Genomic DNA, 17,336 nt, shown 5'->3' with positions numbered 1-17,336 from the left:
AGTAGAACTGACTCAGCAGATAAATTTTTAAAGGACTGAAAGAAATACTACTCCTTAGAAAACCTACTGCTCAGACCAAAGACTAGACTAAAATTAAATCAGAAGCAAGGCTAAATGTCTGTGTTTTCTTAAATGCTTGATTGCTGGAGACTTCTTTTCTTTTCAGACATGTTAACTCACAAAAGGCTCCTTCATACAAATGCCATACTCATACTGTTTACTGTTGAAAGACTAAATCAGTAAATTCATATGAGGTGAAAAAATGGAAATGGAATGTACAACTCTAGTCAATCAGAGGCAATTTGAGAGAATTTTATTGAACTGTCAATTTAATCAACATCTAACATTTCTAGTTTTGCTACATTTGGATAAGCACATCAGGAAATTAAATTAAATACTATGAGAGTTCACTTGTAATGAAACATGATCTTAACAGGATATGGGTATATAAATTTAGTGGTTTTATTGCATTGTTAGAAAATTATATTATGAAAGATACAAAAAAATCAATAGCTGTTATTACTTCTGTTTATTTTACAATCAGTATGCCATCTTTTACCATTATGGCTTTAAGTTTGCATTCTGCCCAACAGATTTCAAAGAATAGTTTATTATACACATGCCTTAATAAAACAGTTAAAATATTTACAAATTCAAAATAGATGTTTTATAACTGAAAAAAAAAAGTTCACCTGAGAATTCATTGTAGCATTGCCATTTTAAAATTTTTTCCAAGTTGTTAATGTGGCTACATGTCCACATTCAACTTGTATCGTCCACGGCATCAAATATATTTGATTCCTTATTTTAAATTAGTTGCACATTAAGCTATAGTAAATTGCTATAAAATGCACAGAGGAGAATGTAGATTTGTACCCATAGTTGTTTTTAACATAACGATTTAACAACAAATTATGTGCTATAGCTGCAGGATTCAAATAACAAAAAAAAATTTTTAAGGTACAGTTATTTTACTGAGAGAGACCTAACAGCTTTTTAAAAATCATCAGGCAATGAGAAGGCCAACTCATAAAATAAGGAACAATGATTATGTAAATATGCAATACACAAACGGAAAACTACCTTGCCAAAATTCTGCATGAAGGAAAAGATATACACTGTATACACATAATCCTGTCATTTGTCTTCGGCAGCCTCAAAAAAAAAAAAAAAAAAAACTTAAATTTTATTAGAAAAAAACTTCTTTAGAAGTTAATGTTAAAATAGGCATAAATGTGTAATGCTATGCAATATATAAAAAACTGCCCCACTTTATGGCCAAAAGACAAAGATAATTTTTTTTTCTCTCTGTCCCTCTGGATTACAACTTGAAAATCATGTAGGTATGAGGTAGTGTAGTTTTACTTGTATTACATGCTGGCTATTAAAAGTAATGCTATATTTTATGAAATATTACACTTGGCCAACAATCAGAGTATCATTTAAAATAAACCCTTAATGCTAAACTATTTATATGTAGAGAGAAATTTAAACCAAGTGCCTTAAAAATCATATTTAAACTCTGAAGACTATCATAAAATAAGTATTTCAAAGCAGTTATTTACAGTAGCAATTAAAGCAAAAGATGATTTGACATTTGCACATACACAAACTGATATGACAAACAGTCCCGTGTACACTGAGGTAGGAAATCCAGGAGTCCATTGGCTTGTATAAGATTTTACATTTTGTAAACCGGAAACGTTTTTATATTATTTTCTATTTTGAAGTTAAAATTAAAGGAACAAGTATCAAAGAAATAGTTACATGGAAGGATCTATACACACATACGCACATATTATTCTTTTATAATATGGGATGGACTATCACAGAGTTAACATTCTCCCTGACAAACTGAGTATACCTCTAAAAGCCTCTAGAAAATAAATGAGCCCAACTAGTTTTCTCGTACAACTAAGTTGATAACAGAGATAACTCACAAATCACTGAAGATACCAGGCAACCTCTCCACCAACACCCCCCCCACCCCACAAGAAAAGGGGTAACACTTGACAAATTGCTCTGAAATATGAAGTCTGGTCCCCAAACACTCACAGCAAAGGCCGCCTGGCTTCAGACCCACTGTTCTGTGGGGGATGGAGACCTCCCGCATCGGCTATGCAAGCCCTTCGCTAGACTCAGGGTTTCATCTACAAAAGTCTCTCTCTCAGGCATCTAATTTTGGTGAAATGAGATACTTTCTAACCCAAACACTACAAATTACTCTTTGTACCCTTTCAAACTGTGTTCTGCAAATGCTTCTGTGAATGTGAATATACATTTTTTTTCATTGTTGAGAGGCTCATAACTTGACCCCCCAACAAATCTATAACAGCAGAATGGCTAAGAACCACTGCAAAATGTTATGGGGCAGGTGCTCAGATTATTTAAAAAAAATTTTTTTTTTCTTTTTGGCCACACCAGCAGCATGTGGAAGCTCCCAGGCCAGGGACTGGACTGAACCCATGCCACAGCAGCAACCCCAGCCTCTGCAGTGACAGCACAGGATCCTTAACCACAAGGAAACACCTAAAAAAACTATTTTAAAATAGACCTGAATAAACACAAAGACTGATTTTTAAAATGCCCAAGTCCAAAATTACTTTTTTTTTTTCTTTTGCCATTTCTTTGGCCGCTCCCGCGGCATACGGAGGTTCCCAGGTTACGGGTTGAATCAGAGCTCTAGCCGCCAGCCTCCGCCAGACTCACAACAAAGCTGGATCCGAGCCGTGTCTGCGACCTACACCACAGTTCACGGCAACGCCGGATCCTTAACCCACTGAGCAAGGCCAAGCATCGAACCCACAACCTCATGGTTCCTAGTCGGATTCGTGAACCTCTGAGCCACGACGGGAACTCCAAGTCCAAAATTACTTGTGTGCCCTTATACACTAGATTTGGGGAAGAGAGCAAGATTAAATCTGGCTTCCAGTTCAAATCCACAGTGGGACAAGATCAAGTTTCATCCTATTTCACAAACCTGCATGGTTGTTGTGGATACATTTTTATCTATAATAATGCCTTTTGCAAATAAATCATAGGACTTCAAAAATAGGATGGAAAATGAACTGCCATTCCTGACAAATGTAGGCAATTTTTGTCTCCCTGCAATATCTGGTTTTCTTGCATGGGTGACCTAGGTAGGGCAGGCAAACAGCCTTGTATTTGGTGAGCCCTCCAGGACTCTAAGGAGGCTAAGACAATACTGCCAATGCATTAGCTCAGGCCACTGCATCCTGAGTCTTATTTCTTTTTCCAAAGGGACAAGAATGGCAGGAAGCAGAAAGACCATGATGGACTCAGATGCGGAAGAGACTGAAGAGAAAAAAGAGGGAAATGACACTTATCTACTGTTGTCGTAGTCAGAACTCTTTTAAAGTTGACACGGAGGAGGAGCAGAAGCCTCTGCCTTAGGCCAGCTACCTGCCCCGTTTCCTAACTACTCCCCCAGAGCTCAGGACTCACAGTGCAGGCCAACCAACCTCTGGCTTTACTAGGAGCTGAAGAACAAAGTGCCAGGATTCAGGCAAGATGCTTTGTTTATTTTTTCACACTGCAGTTCTACACAAATATTCCTGAGGAGCTGACACCCTACTTCTCAGAAGAAATGAACTCTATCCGTGTTACTTGGGGGAAATTTTTCTTTTAAACCACTACATTGTAAGAAGGTCAGATTATTAAACTTCTGCAGGCTGTTTCTTTGTAGTAGGAACTAGCTGCAGATGTTTCAAGCTATTTAACTTTTGTTTGATTTGCTACGGTTTTTGATTTCTTATTTATTTTGAATCCTGGGCAGAGTCACTACTAATAGTTATTATTCTTTAGGACATGAGTTTTCAAAGCCTTACTACATGTTCACATGTGATGTTTCGGCATCCAGGAGGCAAGTCATTCCTGCCTCTCCTACCGAAATCACGGGAAAGGTCAAGGGAACTCTCTTAACAGCAAACTACCAGGGGAGAAAAACAATATCGTTTTAGAGACAAATGGCTACATCGGGCTCTCAAGACGCTGTCCAAACTTCAGTAGAAAATGAGACGGTTTGGAGGAAGTGGATGCAAGTTTACTCATCAGTAGTACATTTGTCGGTCATCTGCTGACAGAAATCCGAGATGCCACCACTCTGGCGACACTGCTCCCCAGGCCCAGCCGGCTCCGAGGGGGCGCTGACAGTTGCCGAGGACTCCTGGCCGGCCTCGCTGCCCTTGGCGCTGGGATAGTGCGGGCTCTGCTCCCCTGAAGGTGGCGCAGCTGCAGGCCCTTCAGGCAAACTCAAGATTGATGGTAAAACAAGCTCACCATCAGAAGAACTCTTTCCTTTCTCAGAAACTAAAAAGGAAAGTGGGCAATCAGAGGCCGAGTACTTGGCGAGTATCTGTATTTGTTCTTGACTTAGAGCTGCTTCTTTACAGACTTGCTGGCAAAGTCCAGTTAGGTTCTGCTTTGTCTCGCCCAGAGTTGACAAAATGTGATCCCTTTCCTTCAACAAGCTCTCCTTTTCGTTTTGCTGTGAAGGTGAGAAAGAGGATACAGTGAATTGTGTTTATGAGCTCGATCAACATCCCTAAGGCGACCAAACATTCAGACTCGCAGTGTCTTCTCACTAAACAAGACCACATGGAGTTCTTCCTGTCAGTTCAACTCAAAGATGCATTAAATACCTCAGGTCCAGAAGCCCCCATCTTAAACTTTTAGGCCTACATGTATCTTGAGATTTCAAATTTTTCAGATTTTAGAAAAGAAAATACAGACACACACATAATTCCGCTAGTAGCACACCACTATCAAGCACCTTTTCATTTCTAAACACACACATTAAAGTATCAATGCACAAAATGTGAGTATGATAAATAAAGACTCTATATATCCTGATGTCAGTTTGTGTCAGCTTTTTTGGCCAAAATAGTTTTGTTGTGCAAACCTGCAAAGTTTTCAGAGCTTTTTGGATTTGTGGACTACAGATAAACAAACGCAGACTTTTTGGATGGAATACAACCCAAAAAGTACAACCACAGTGACCATAACTCCTGCAAGTTCTAAGAGTGACTGACATTTGGTGCGCATTTACTCTGTCCCAGATACTGGACTAAATATTTTAAAATATGCAGTCTCAACTACATAATCCTCAAGACTCTGTTGATCTCAGTAATATCAAATCCACTTCATGGGTTTTCAGAGTTTAACATGCCCAGAGTCAGAAAGCTAGTGAGTGAGTTACTAAAGTGTGAAGAATGGGAGGGGGGGATTTATGTTTGTTAATTATTACTGGTGCTGCTATTATTTTCATTTTAAAAGTATATCCCTACCGGAAAACCTAGCATGGAATTTTTTTCAAGCTTTCCTGGTTCCTGCCTTTCAGTCCACTATCACTGGTTACTGCTGACAGCAAGTCTTTTTCTACCATTGCCCCACCTCATCCTTCCTATTCTATCACTGCATTGCTCCTAATGGCATGTGCGCTAGAAACCCAATAATCAAGCTATTCATAAGGTAAGAGTTAATAAATGTTGAGAGAGGGTCAAAGATTTCTCTTGTAAAATTTACGACAGCTCTTCTGGCCTTCTGCTCATTGGCAGCTTCTGGAGAGCTGAGCTATTAAAATGTTGTCAGTTAACATTTAGACAGGTTATTTCATAGTAATCATCTACAATGGCCAACCTTTAAATAGATTCTTTTCTGGGACAAAAATAGCCAAAAGGGTAAAAAGAAATTTGCTTTGCACAAAGTACTGTTGGAGTTTTATATAAAAGTTTTTCAAAATTGTGTGTGAATCCAAATACCAGTAGTTTAGTTTTTAAATATTTCAAGGCCATCTAATATTTTGAGAAATGGTACAATGAATATAAAGCCCTGCATTTTTATACTGCAAGGTATTGTCCCAATTTGCTCTGGCTTAAATATTGGTAATAGGCCAAGGGGAGAAAATATATATATATAATAAAGACCAATGTTCAATAAGTACATTTTTCTTACAGCAAGCCTGTCAGTTGCAGCCTTCTGATAAAATGAGTCTGATGGTGCCCACAAGGTGAAAACAGTGAAAAACAGTAAAAACAGTGCCCGCCACCTGACCAGAGAAGGAACACATTTAATGCAGTCACCTGCTTTTCGTCATGGCCTTTCAGAAGTCAATCCAAATGAGGATGGAAGCAAAGTTTCCAGAAAATAGTTAGAAACACATTTTTCCCTGGTCACAACAAAATACTCAAAATTTCAACTGCTGGCTAGTCTTTTAAACTAAATATGGTTAAGCAAAGTAATGAATATTTGAGTATCATCCCCAAAATTAATATTACCTAACCCACAGCTACTATGAAGATGACAAACATTTTACAGCTTCCATATCTTTTGATAAATAGCAATACAATCTTAATATTCTGACTACTTCCTCACTAAATAAAAGATGTCAAGACTACACTCCAAGGGTGTCCCATACAAGATGGCTTGCTTCTTTACAATTAAAACAGAAAGGTACAACCCTAAAACTCTACCATGGTTATTTCTATAAATTAAATGTTCCCTTCTGTTCCTCTGTACTTTAAGCTAATTCCTACATGGGTAAGTTTTTAGGCCGTTAGCTGATTTTTCCATTTCACTCCAATTTTTAAAAAAAAAATCACAAAATTTACTTACAGTCTAATCAAAGTAATTCAACTTAATAACTTCATGATATCATTATTAAAGACACCTCCCAAACATATTACTGGTGTCCTTCTACCTACTTCTCCGATACATTTTAAAAAATGAATCTTGGTACTATTTTCCATTTTATGGCAAGAAAACAAATTTACATCCAAATTCACATTTTCAACAGCTAGTGTATAATATTCATTCAAATATAAGAAGTTTAAAAAAGAAGATCCTAAATATAACTCACCCAATAAAGACAAGGAGTGGAAGAACTTGGCACCAAAAGAGTCAGATGACAGTTACTGGTTAAAGGGTACTTACTTTAGGTTAAAGAGTACTTACTGCTAAAAAGTGGTGACTAATAGTCCCTTATGATGTAAAACCCCTGGACAGACAGTTCATAGAAATATAAAAATGAGCCTTAAAATATGAATAAAAGTGCTCAATTTCAAAGCTACCATATCAATTCTCACAGTCAGACTGGAAAAAAAGCAAAAGCTAACAAACTTTCGGCTGAGGTTGCAGAAGGACAAACATACATATTACTTACTGCTTGTGGGAAAGCAAAATGCCGTAACTCCTACTGAAGGGTAATTCAATAATATCTAACAAAATTATGTATGTGTTTTACTCTTGATCCAACAGTCCCACTTCTAGGACTCTATCTTAAAGACCTATTTTCTCAAACACTGGGGAAAAAAATAATGTTCCAAGTTATAAACTATTGCATCTCGGAGTTCCCGTCGTGGCGCAGTGGTTAACGAATCCGACTAGGAACCATGAGGTTGCGGGTTCGGTCCCTGCCCTTGCTCAGTGGGTCAAGGATCCAGCGTAGCCGTGAGCTGTGGTGTAGGTTGCAGACTCGGCTCGGATCCCACGTTGCTGTGGCTCTGGTGTAGGCTGGCGGCTACAGCTCCGATTAGACCCCTAGCCTGGGAACCTCCATATGCCGCGGGAGCGGCCCAAGAAATGGCAAAAAGACAAAAAATAAATAAATAAACTATTGCATCTCAAATGTCCATTAATAAGAGACTGCTTTGGCGACACTTTTCTTTTTTTTTTTTTTTTTAGGGCTGCACCTGCAGCATATAGAAGTTTCCAGGTTAGGGGTCAAATTGGAGCTGCAGCAAGAGAGGTCAGGGATCAAACCTGCATCCTCATGGATACTAGTAGGGCTCTTAACCTACTGAGAGCCACAATGGGAACTCCAGTAAGAGACTGCTTTGGATTACCTGTGCTAGAGCCACAACTGAATACTACGAAGCTTTAAAAAGAATGATAACCACTACGAATTAAGAAAAGTATTTCCTGGAAATCACTTAAAACAGTAAAATACAAAACAGTACATATAGAATACTTCTCTGTAGCAAAAAGGGTAATAAATATATACACAAAATATTAACCTGCTTTTATAAAAGAAACACAAGGGAAAAAGTCTAGAGAGCAATGGAAAGAGTTACTAAAGGAAATAGCTATGAACAGGGTATAGGGAGAAGACGGGATCAAGACTGTGGAGTAGATTTTTTTGAATATAGCTTTAACTTGTAAACCATACAGATGTTTCACATATTCAAAAATTAAACTTAAAAAATGTGAAGAGTAAAGAGTTCCCATTGCGGTGCCGCGAAAATGAATTCAGCTAGTATCCATGAGGATACAGGTTCGATCCCCGGCCTTCCTTAGTGGGTCCGGGAACCAGCGTGGCCATGAGCTATGGTATAGGTCCCAGACTCGGGCTCAGATCTGGCACTGCCGTGGCTGTGATATAGGCTGGCAGCTGCAGCTCCGATGCAACCCTAGCCTGGGGACTTCCATATGCCTCGGGTGCGACCCTAAAAAGCAAAAAAACGGGGGAGGGTGGTGGTAAATCCTGGTAATAAACAGAAATAGAAAACAAATTAATTGCACATCAAATTGCTAACATAAAGGACTACATCTCACTGATCTGTGATTTCCTGGTACCCAGTACATCTAATAAGTAGTGACCAGCAGGTGCTTACAGAAAACACAACTGAGTATCTACTCAGCCCTGAACATGCACTGGACAGTACAAAAAGCTTTCCATACCTGAGAGCATCTGACCCTTGCACCAAACCCAAGGGAGATACTATGCTTATCTCCATGTAACCAAGGAGGGAATCAGTATTGGAGGTGAAATTATTTCTCCAGGCCACAAAGCTACCAAGTGGCCAGGCAGAATTTCCAGCTCTTTGACTCCAAAGCCTCCATCTAACTTCTGTGTTCTAGTGCTAGGTTCTCAAAATTTAATGTGCAAAATAAAGATGTGCACAGGAAATTTTTATAAAATGCATGCTCCCAGGCCCCTCCCACAGGTCTGGGATGGGCCTATGGATGCTGCATTTTGAGGGGGCACCCTTGGGTAACTCTGATATCAATGGCACAGAGACCACATTTCAAGACATGCTGCTCAAGGGGCCTCACAGAGTGGCAGAGACCAGGTTCCAGAAGGCCTATCAAGGGCCTGGGGATGGCAGTGCACATGTGGCTAGAACAGCCAGGAAAATGTGACAAGACAAGGTTTACCTTTTTTTTCCCTTGCTTTTTAGGGCCGAACCCACAGCATATGGAGGTTCCCAGGCTAGGGTTCAAATAGGAGCTGCAGCTGCCAGCCTACGCCAGAGCCACAGCAATGCCAGATCTGTGTCTGCAACCTACACTGGAGCTCATGGCAAAGCCAGATCCTTAACCCACTGAACGAGGCCAGGGATTGGCCCCTCATCCTCATGGATACTAGTCGGGTTCGTAACCCACTGAGTCACAATGAGAACTCCCAAGACAAGGTTTATTTTTAATAAAATAACACCTCTTTCACAACAAAATTTGAAACACTGAAGACAGATGAGGAGGTCATTTTACTCCATAATAGATGAGGGCTTTTTTTTTTTTTTTTTTCCATAAAAACTGTAGGGAAACCAAATATTCCCTTAAATTGCAAATCAGCAGAGATTCATTCCATTGACCATATTTAAAGGAACTTTAGTATAACAAGAGAAGCAATATGAGAATGAGGTCCAAACCCAGAGTCTATAGTTTTGGCACAGACAGTAGGAAAGAAGCAATTAAGGGAAAGAAAACTGAAAACTGATAAATAATAGTATAGCAATAAGAAGAAGAAGGGAAAAGCAATATTTATTAAGTGCTTGCTATGTGCCAGGCACTCTTTTAAGTTCTCAGATGTAGTAGCTCATTTAATCTTCATAAATGAACACCCACTCTATAAATACTAACAGTAATACTAGCATGATCCCATCTTATAGAGGAGAAACCTAAGGGACAGAGATATTAAACAGTGTGCCCAGCATTATTAAGTGCCACAGATGGGAGTGTGATTCAGAATCCCATTCTTTTAGCCACTATATCTCCCACTGCTCTCTGCTGAAGCAAAGGTAGAGGGAGCAGAAAGTCCAAAGAAAGTAGCAAGACCTCTTCACCCTAGACACCTACAATTTAGTAAAAACATCAACTGTCCAGGAATCCCAATGTCTGACTTCAACCAAGAAATATAAAAAAAGACCCATAAACCAGGAAATAGACTAGTTTCGAGGGTAATAGCTACTCTCCAACATGTCTGCATAGTACACTCATAAAATAAAGTTACCTATGAAATGAACTTGAGCAATCTAAAGGGTTTTGGGGGTGTGTTTTTTTTTTTTTCATTTCTGTTTCTTTTTAGGAGGAAAAAAATTAATCAATTCTACTGAAAGCATAAATTATCACTAGCTGAGGGGGAAGACAGAACTTAAAAAAGCAGATGTAAGAACCAGTAGTACAAGTTTATGTAGATTTCAAATAGCTCTACACAACCCAACAGTCTAAAAAGCATATCTGTATTAGAGCACAGAACAGTAACTAAAGCTAAGTGCTATACTGTGTCTAAAGGTAGGTCTTTAATTCAACGATGGATAATAAGAAACGTCACCAGTGCTTAGAAGTATGGACTGATACACACCCTAAAAGCACTGGGTAGGTAAATATTACTGAATTCGTAGCTTTTTCCCTTTGGTCTTAACAATTTTAATCATTTGGTAATATCCTATAGGTTTTTTTAATGTCTCTCTACTTCCATGTATAAAACATCTGGTTTCTTTCTCATGTTTTTATACAGTTTGCTTCATCTTTTCCTACAGTTATATATCTTCATCTGTTTACCTAAAGTATATGCATTATACTGTATGAGTAACAAATTTTTACTGTTCTACTTTTTTTTTTTTACGGCCACATCTGTGGCATAGTAAGTTCCCAGGCTAGGGGTCGAATCAGAGCTGTAGCTGCCGGCCTACACCACGGCCACAGCCACACCAGATCTGAGCAGCGTCTACGACCTACACCACAGTTCACAGCAACACCAGATCCTTCACCGGCCGAGCGAGGCCAGGGATCAGACCCACATCCTCATGGATACTAGTTGGGTTCATTTCCACTGAGCCACAATGGGAACTCCCTGTTCTACTTTTTCAAAGGCATATAAAGGCAATGAGGTTTTTTTTTGCTTTTGCTAAACCGTTGCTGTTAAACTGATATTCATAGTTAGAACATTCCAAGTTTAAAGAGTTGCTATGAACAAAGGAGTTCGCATTGTGCCTCAGTGGATTAAGAACCCAACACTGTCTCTGTGAGGATGCAGGTTCGATTCCTAGCCTTGCTCAGTGGGTTAAGGATCCAGCATTGCCGCAAGCCGTGGCATAGTTCACAGAGGCGGCTCTGATGTGGTGTTGGTATAGCTGTGGAGTAGGCCTCTGCAGCTCCAATTTGACCCCTAGCCCAGAAACTTTCATATGGGACGGGTGCACCCATAAAAAGAAAAAGGGAAAAATAAAGATTTGCTATAATCACAACTCTAAACTTTTACCAACAAAGACCCCAAACTGAACATTCAATTACTGTTTTTATTACTTGTAGGCACCATTTCCCTGCCATCTCTAACCATATTTTAGCTTTAGCTAGCCAGCACTATTAGGTATCTTTCTTCATACAATGCTTCCTTCTACCAACCGCTAGGGTACAGAGAAACATGGGTGGAACTTAATCCATTTCTCAGTTAATTTGTGTTTTGATGCTGTAATAGAAAATAAGATTCAATAAAGTAAGCATTCTTCTGACTTGGGTCTCATTAGATCTTAAAGTGTTTTATTCATGATGAGCATGTGAATTTTTTCCCTTAGATGGAAAATCAAATTGGCTACTTTGTTTTGGTAAAACAAGTTACTAGTTAATCTAAACTAACAACTGGTACATTAGCTTTTATAGACACCACACACAGCACAAAGAGAGTAAAGTGCTTTATAACTTAACTTTTACTCAACCATTAAGAATTAGGTAGATACTAAAATTACCATTAGTCTGTGTATCACTTTTTTAAAGCACACACAGTTCTCAACTTACATACTGTAGTATATCACACTAAATATGTAGAACACTTACAAGGGTAAAATAGTCTACTCACACCCTCATTGTTTTTTATTTCCTAAACTTTCTGAAAATGTCATACTTTTGTTAAAATTATTAATTGGTAAATTTTAAAATTAATATATAATTAGGCATTATATCTAACTTAGGAACTGAAACAGCTATTTCTTGCACAAAAAAAAGAAAGTAGGAATTGCCGGAATTAGAATAACAAGAAACTTGTATGCTTACCAACTTCTCGATTTCTGACTCAAGATTCTGTATACAGTCAAGCTTTCTTTTGCGACAGCGCTGTGCAGCAATTCTGTTTTTACTTCTTCTCCGAATGTCATGGATGCAATCCAGTTGTTCTGGAGTCAGCTTGTGCATTTTCAACAAGGACTGAAAATCATTTCTAGAGAGTGAAATTATCCGTTGTGCGTTAAATGGCAGTTTCACCTAGAAGGAAAAATAAACATTAGTCATTGTTGCTATATTTTGTAGTTACACTTAAATCTAGGAAGAGGAAAAATACATATCTAGGTTTTCCAAGAAACTTCATTTAGACTTAAAGAAGACCCCATTCCCAATTTCTAAGTGATCTCTTATTAAAAAAGACTGATAATTTAATGGATTTTTTTTTTTTTTTTTTTTTTTTTTTTTAATGGCTGCACCTGTGGCATATGGAAGTTCCCAGGCTAGGGGTCAAATAGGAGCTGCAACAGCCGGCCTACACCACATACACACCAACACCAGATCCAAGCCATGTCTGCAACCTACACTTCAGCTCATGGCAACACCAGATCCTTTAAGCCACTGAACGAGGCCAGGGATCAAACTCTCCGTCTTCATGGATACCAGTGGTGTTCTTAACCTGCTGAGCCACAGTGGGGACTCCTAATTTAATGGATATTTCTATTCTATTTTCATAAGATAAATAAATTTAGAAGCAGACTTTTTTTCAATAAATCGAACATCCTGACACAAATATTAATATACTTAAGATTAAAAACAGAATTTTAATAATTTTACTAGGGCATATTAATACCCCACAGATATCTGTAAGGCTCTTTCTAAAGTGTGTTTAATGTACTGTTATCCAAACCAAAACCAATCGATTTTATTTTTTGATTTATATTACTGTGTAGCATTGATTTAATACTGGCATAAAAACACTAGTAATTTCTAAAGATTTCAGAGAACTTATTTTTCTGTCAGGCAAATGACAGTTTCACATAATTCATTTTACTTGCCAGTGTAGAAACTGTTAGAAAAAAACCTTATGAATATTTTAAAGTCATTTTCAACACACTTAAATTTGAAAAAAAAGATAATTAGAAAGAAACGACACTGAGGGATAGTTAATTACCGTAATTATCAAAAATGCAAATGAAACACTGGTCAGTTTCTTTGGCAAATTACTTAGTCTTTCAAGCTGACAGAAATTAGTTACATGAAATAATCTAAAATTTCATAAATGTTTCATTTTTAACATTCTTTTCATAGTTCCAAACATTGGAATTACCAATGTCATATAAAAATTTATGGATGCAACTCATGCATACATATTACTTCTTAAATTAAATCAACAATCGCCTCCCTGCAAAGCCGGGGTGGGGGGTAACTCTTTCATTCTTCCAAACTATGTCATCCAACAAATATAAAGACAAAGAGAATGATAAAGAACTAACAAGCCCTTATTTTTACTGGAACTACAGTAATGTTTTACAAAAAAGCATCTATCAAATACAATCATTTGTACACAAAGCATATAGATCATAATATGATTAATGCCATACCAGATATACAAAATGCGTGCTAAATTATTAAGACATTCTCTAAATTAACAGCTGAAATGGCTAAGGAAAAATAAGAAAAACATTAATAGCTATGAGAGGCTAATTTAAAGAAAACTCTGGATCAGAAGCCACATTCCTAAAATGAGTCACTGCTAAGTCATTGCTAAGTGACTAGTCCCGCGTCTAGACATCCTTGTGGCAATGAACACGACTAAATATGTGCTGTATTTAACTAGAAGTTATCACATAATGATTACAGAGTTATTACTCTTTTCCCTCTTGGGACATGGCATATAATTTGAACAGTTAAACAGCCAATGTATGAATCTACTCCCTCGTTAACATAATAAATACACCTATTTGAAATATATGAAGACAGAAGTCTTTCATACTTCTTCCCGCACTCCTGGTATTTATCCTGTTTTTTTAAACTACTGTACATGGATGTCCCCCCTCCCTGCCTGAGTCGGCTCAGGTCCCTAGTGGTCCAACAGGTGCTGACACATTAATCCCAATGAATGGTGGTAAAACAATGACTTAACAACTCACTTATTTTCTGCTCACCTCACATTCTTGTTCTCTGGCTGAACAGGGTTCACTGTCTCCTTCAGTATCTGTTTCAGAGTCGTCTCCCAAGCTAATCACACACGCATAGGGACAAGGCTCCTGCTGGGGCTCTGAAACATAATCATCATTTCCGATTTCCAAATTGCTCGAAGAGCCTTCGGTACTCAGAGTACTTATAAAAGGGCAATTGACAGAACTCAGCGTTGTAAAAGTCCTCTGACCCGGTTCCGGGCTCTCGCTAATCCTGATACCTAGCCAGGGACACTCAGACCGTTTCTGGGAGTAGATCTGTTCTGAGCCATCTTTGGCCATGGCAGGTGATAACTGCATTTGGCATGGAGAGTCCGTGCTGCAAATGTCAGTCCAGAAGCCTTTCGCTAGGTGTTCTGCCACTTCTCGCTCTACACTACTCAGATCACTTGAGGCAAGGCTACTATCTTCCCTGGAGCCAGAGTCAGATTTCAAACGTAAATCTTGACTCTCACCAAAAGTTTTTTCTTCTTGAACATCTGAACCCGACAACGGCTTCTCTGTTAACACTGCTGTGTTCTGCATACCAGCAAAATTCAAGTCACCATACTGGTCATACGTGTGTAAAAGAGACAGAGAATAGAGCCCATGGGGGTCTGTAGAACTGGGGGGGAAAGGAGTTGCTCCTGTTTTTTCTGATGGGCACTGAGAGGCAGGATCTTTCTTCTTGGCTTCTTCATGTTCCATTGCTAATTTTCTTTCTTCACATTTTAAAATCACCTGCAAATCTGCACAGTCCTGGACACCTCCTGAACACTCACGTTCGGAGGGCTCGTTTGGCTGAACAGAAGAAGTGTGAATGTCTTTGACACTGGACTCCACAGCACGGACTCTGTCAGTTCCAAACGCTTTCTGGAACTTCCGGTATTTGGGGCATAAAGACGGCAGAGACAGAGCAGCATCCTTTTCTAAGCACATGGATTCACATGTTTGACTGGCACTGTCTTGCAGAGGAGGCAGCACTTGTGCACTCCCCTGATACCGGCGGAGTTTACAGTGAGGAGTCCGCACATTTTTGTGTTCCAAAAATTCCTCCACTTCATCAATTTCTAAATCCTTCTGGTCCAAAAGTGAAAATTTAAAATCTGGTTTCTGACAGGATGATGAGAAACATTTTTTTCTTGGGCATTCTTGCTGGTCTGCAGCAGAGTCCAAAAACTTGTATTTGAGAAACTGAAAGCAGGATTCCTCAATATCAGATACACCTAAAAATTCCACACATTTGCATACTTCGTCCACATTGTCCTTACTTAAAATCAGTTTAGCGGTGTAGGCAAACTGAATTAAAGGTTCGAATCCTTTAACTGTCACCTGTTAATATACAAAATAAACACAAATGCATCACATGAAAGCTGTCTAGTAGATAAGTACAAGAGAAGTAGGAAGGGAATGAATGGCAAGAAGGGTAACCTCTCCATAACGGCTTATTTTAATGGGTATTTTAATTTGGTAAGAAAAAACATTCTTCCAGGAAATGTAAAGCAAAGGGAGTCTGGGAAAGCATACTTCGCACATCCTATTCATTACAATCACACCCTCCACTTTATAGATTTCACTCTCAATGACCCATGGAGTTCAGTTTACTGATAGGAGGTAAGACATAAACACCGCCACAACTGTCCACATTAGCTGAAAGAAATTATCTATGGAAGAAAGCAGCATGGACACAAGTTGCAACACAGAGTCAAGTGCCAGGTGTCTGCTGCCATCCCATCTCCATGTGGTCCCTACATTCCACCAACTCCCCAACTGCTATAAACTACAAATGTGAAATTTGTAACAATGGAAAACAAAGTATCTGAAGTCCTGACCCATGGGGAATGCACAGTAAATGGTAACTATTATCTTTATCTTTTGGGGAATGCACAGTAAATGGTAACTATTATCTTTATCTTTTGGGGAATTCACAGTAAATGGTAACTATTATCTTTATCTTTTATCTCATGCCAAAAATCTGATAAAATTTTTTAATTTCAGTTTTAAAAAGTGAGCTAAGAGAAGATCTAAAAAATTATGCCAAGTATTGTTTCAGAAAAGATTCATGGACTCTAGGTAGTAACATCTTTAAGTAGGAACTTGTGCATTTACACTGCCTCTGCAAAATGAGGGGCAACTGAAGCCCATGGCAACACAAGGAAAGTCTCATTCTGGGCTTAAGACACAAAATTAGTTTTAAAACACTGAATTCTTCTAAGAATGATCAAGATACACTGTCATCAAAGAGCAGCCTGCACAGAGCTGTTACACACATGCTTTGTCCAAATTCCTTTTAACAGCTTCTGTGTGTCCCAATGCCTAAAGCTCAGCACTCTTCCAGCTGTAGATACTAACGCAATCAAGCAAGCTGCTGGAAGAGTCCCTGCACCCAGCTCCAGCCCTAGAGAGAGGTCTCCTAGAGGCAGGATGGTAACAAAGACTTAAATGTCCAGATGAGTAAGCTCCACAACAGGCTGGTGGGCAAAAGGTGTGTGAGAACAAGGCTCTATAAAGACGACATAATAGCACCCTTTTTCTAATAATGCATAAGCCACAATCTCAAGAAAGAAGAGAGGGAGAGAAAAAAGAACAGTTCTGGAGTACCTTAACACCCACACGTAGACAAAATGAGGAGGCTGGAATGCATAATCTTTTGGGTTCCCTCCAAATTCTAAAATGCTTTGCTAAGAGCTACTTGAAAAGCTGAAAAATCTGGCAACTCTGGCTCATAGTTAAAACAATTAACACTGAGCATCCCAGGGAGCCACCAATTCACTCCCAGCCCATGTCCACGAGGGCATGTCTGAGAGGAATGGAGGCTGTGGAGACCCCTAATCCCCATCACAGCTCCTCATCACAGGAAAAAAGGAAGAGTATGGCCTGCAGTGTGGTCCCTCCCACCCAACATGACCTCACCAAATGTCTGTA

The 17,336-nt window shown here is 38.9% G+C and overlaps 1 protein-coding gene across 10 annotated transcripts in view; it reads right to left on the bottom strand.

Moving 5' to 3' along the window:
• Positions 1-291: 291 nt before the first annotated feature.
• BACH1 (BTB domain and CNC homolog 1) overlaps positions 292-17,336 on the bottom strand; it is a 41,297-nt gene continuing 24,252 nt past the window's right edge. For all 10 annotated transcript variants that reach the window (XM_084991912.1, XM_021070892.2, XM_084991914.1 and 7 more), the window contains 3 exons: positions 14,400-15,743; positions 12,289-12,495; positions 292-4,507 (listed from right to left, as the gene is read on the bottom strand). In XM_084991912.1, coding sequence (XP_084848038.1) covers positions 4,064-4,507; positions 12,289-12,495; positions 14,400-15,743 — 1,995 coding nt within the window. In that variant the 3' untranslated portion in view covers positions 292-4,063. The remainder of the gene's footprint in view (positions 4,508-12,288; positions 12,496-14,399; positions 15,744-17,336) is intronic.

This window comes from Sus scrofa, chromosome 13 (genome assembly GCF_054392235.1).
Source record: "Sus scrofa isolate SSC_HxYL_T2T_F1_AM1 chromosome 13, Sscrofa_HxYL_maternal_Yorkshire_Landrace_v2.0, whole genome shotgun sequence".
Taxonomy (NCBI): Eukaryota; Metazoa; Chordata; class Mammalia; order Artiodactyla; family Suidae; genus Sus; species Sus scrofa.
This window is presented reverse-complemented; position numbering and strand designations above follow the sequence as displayed.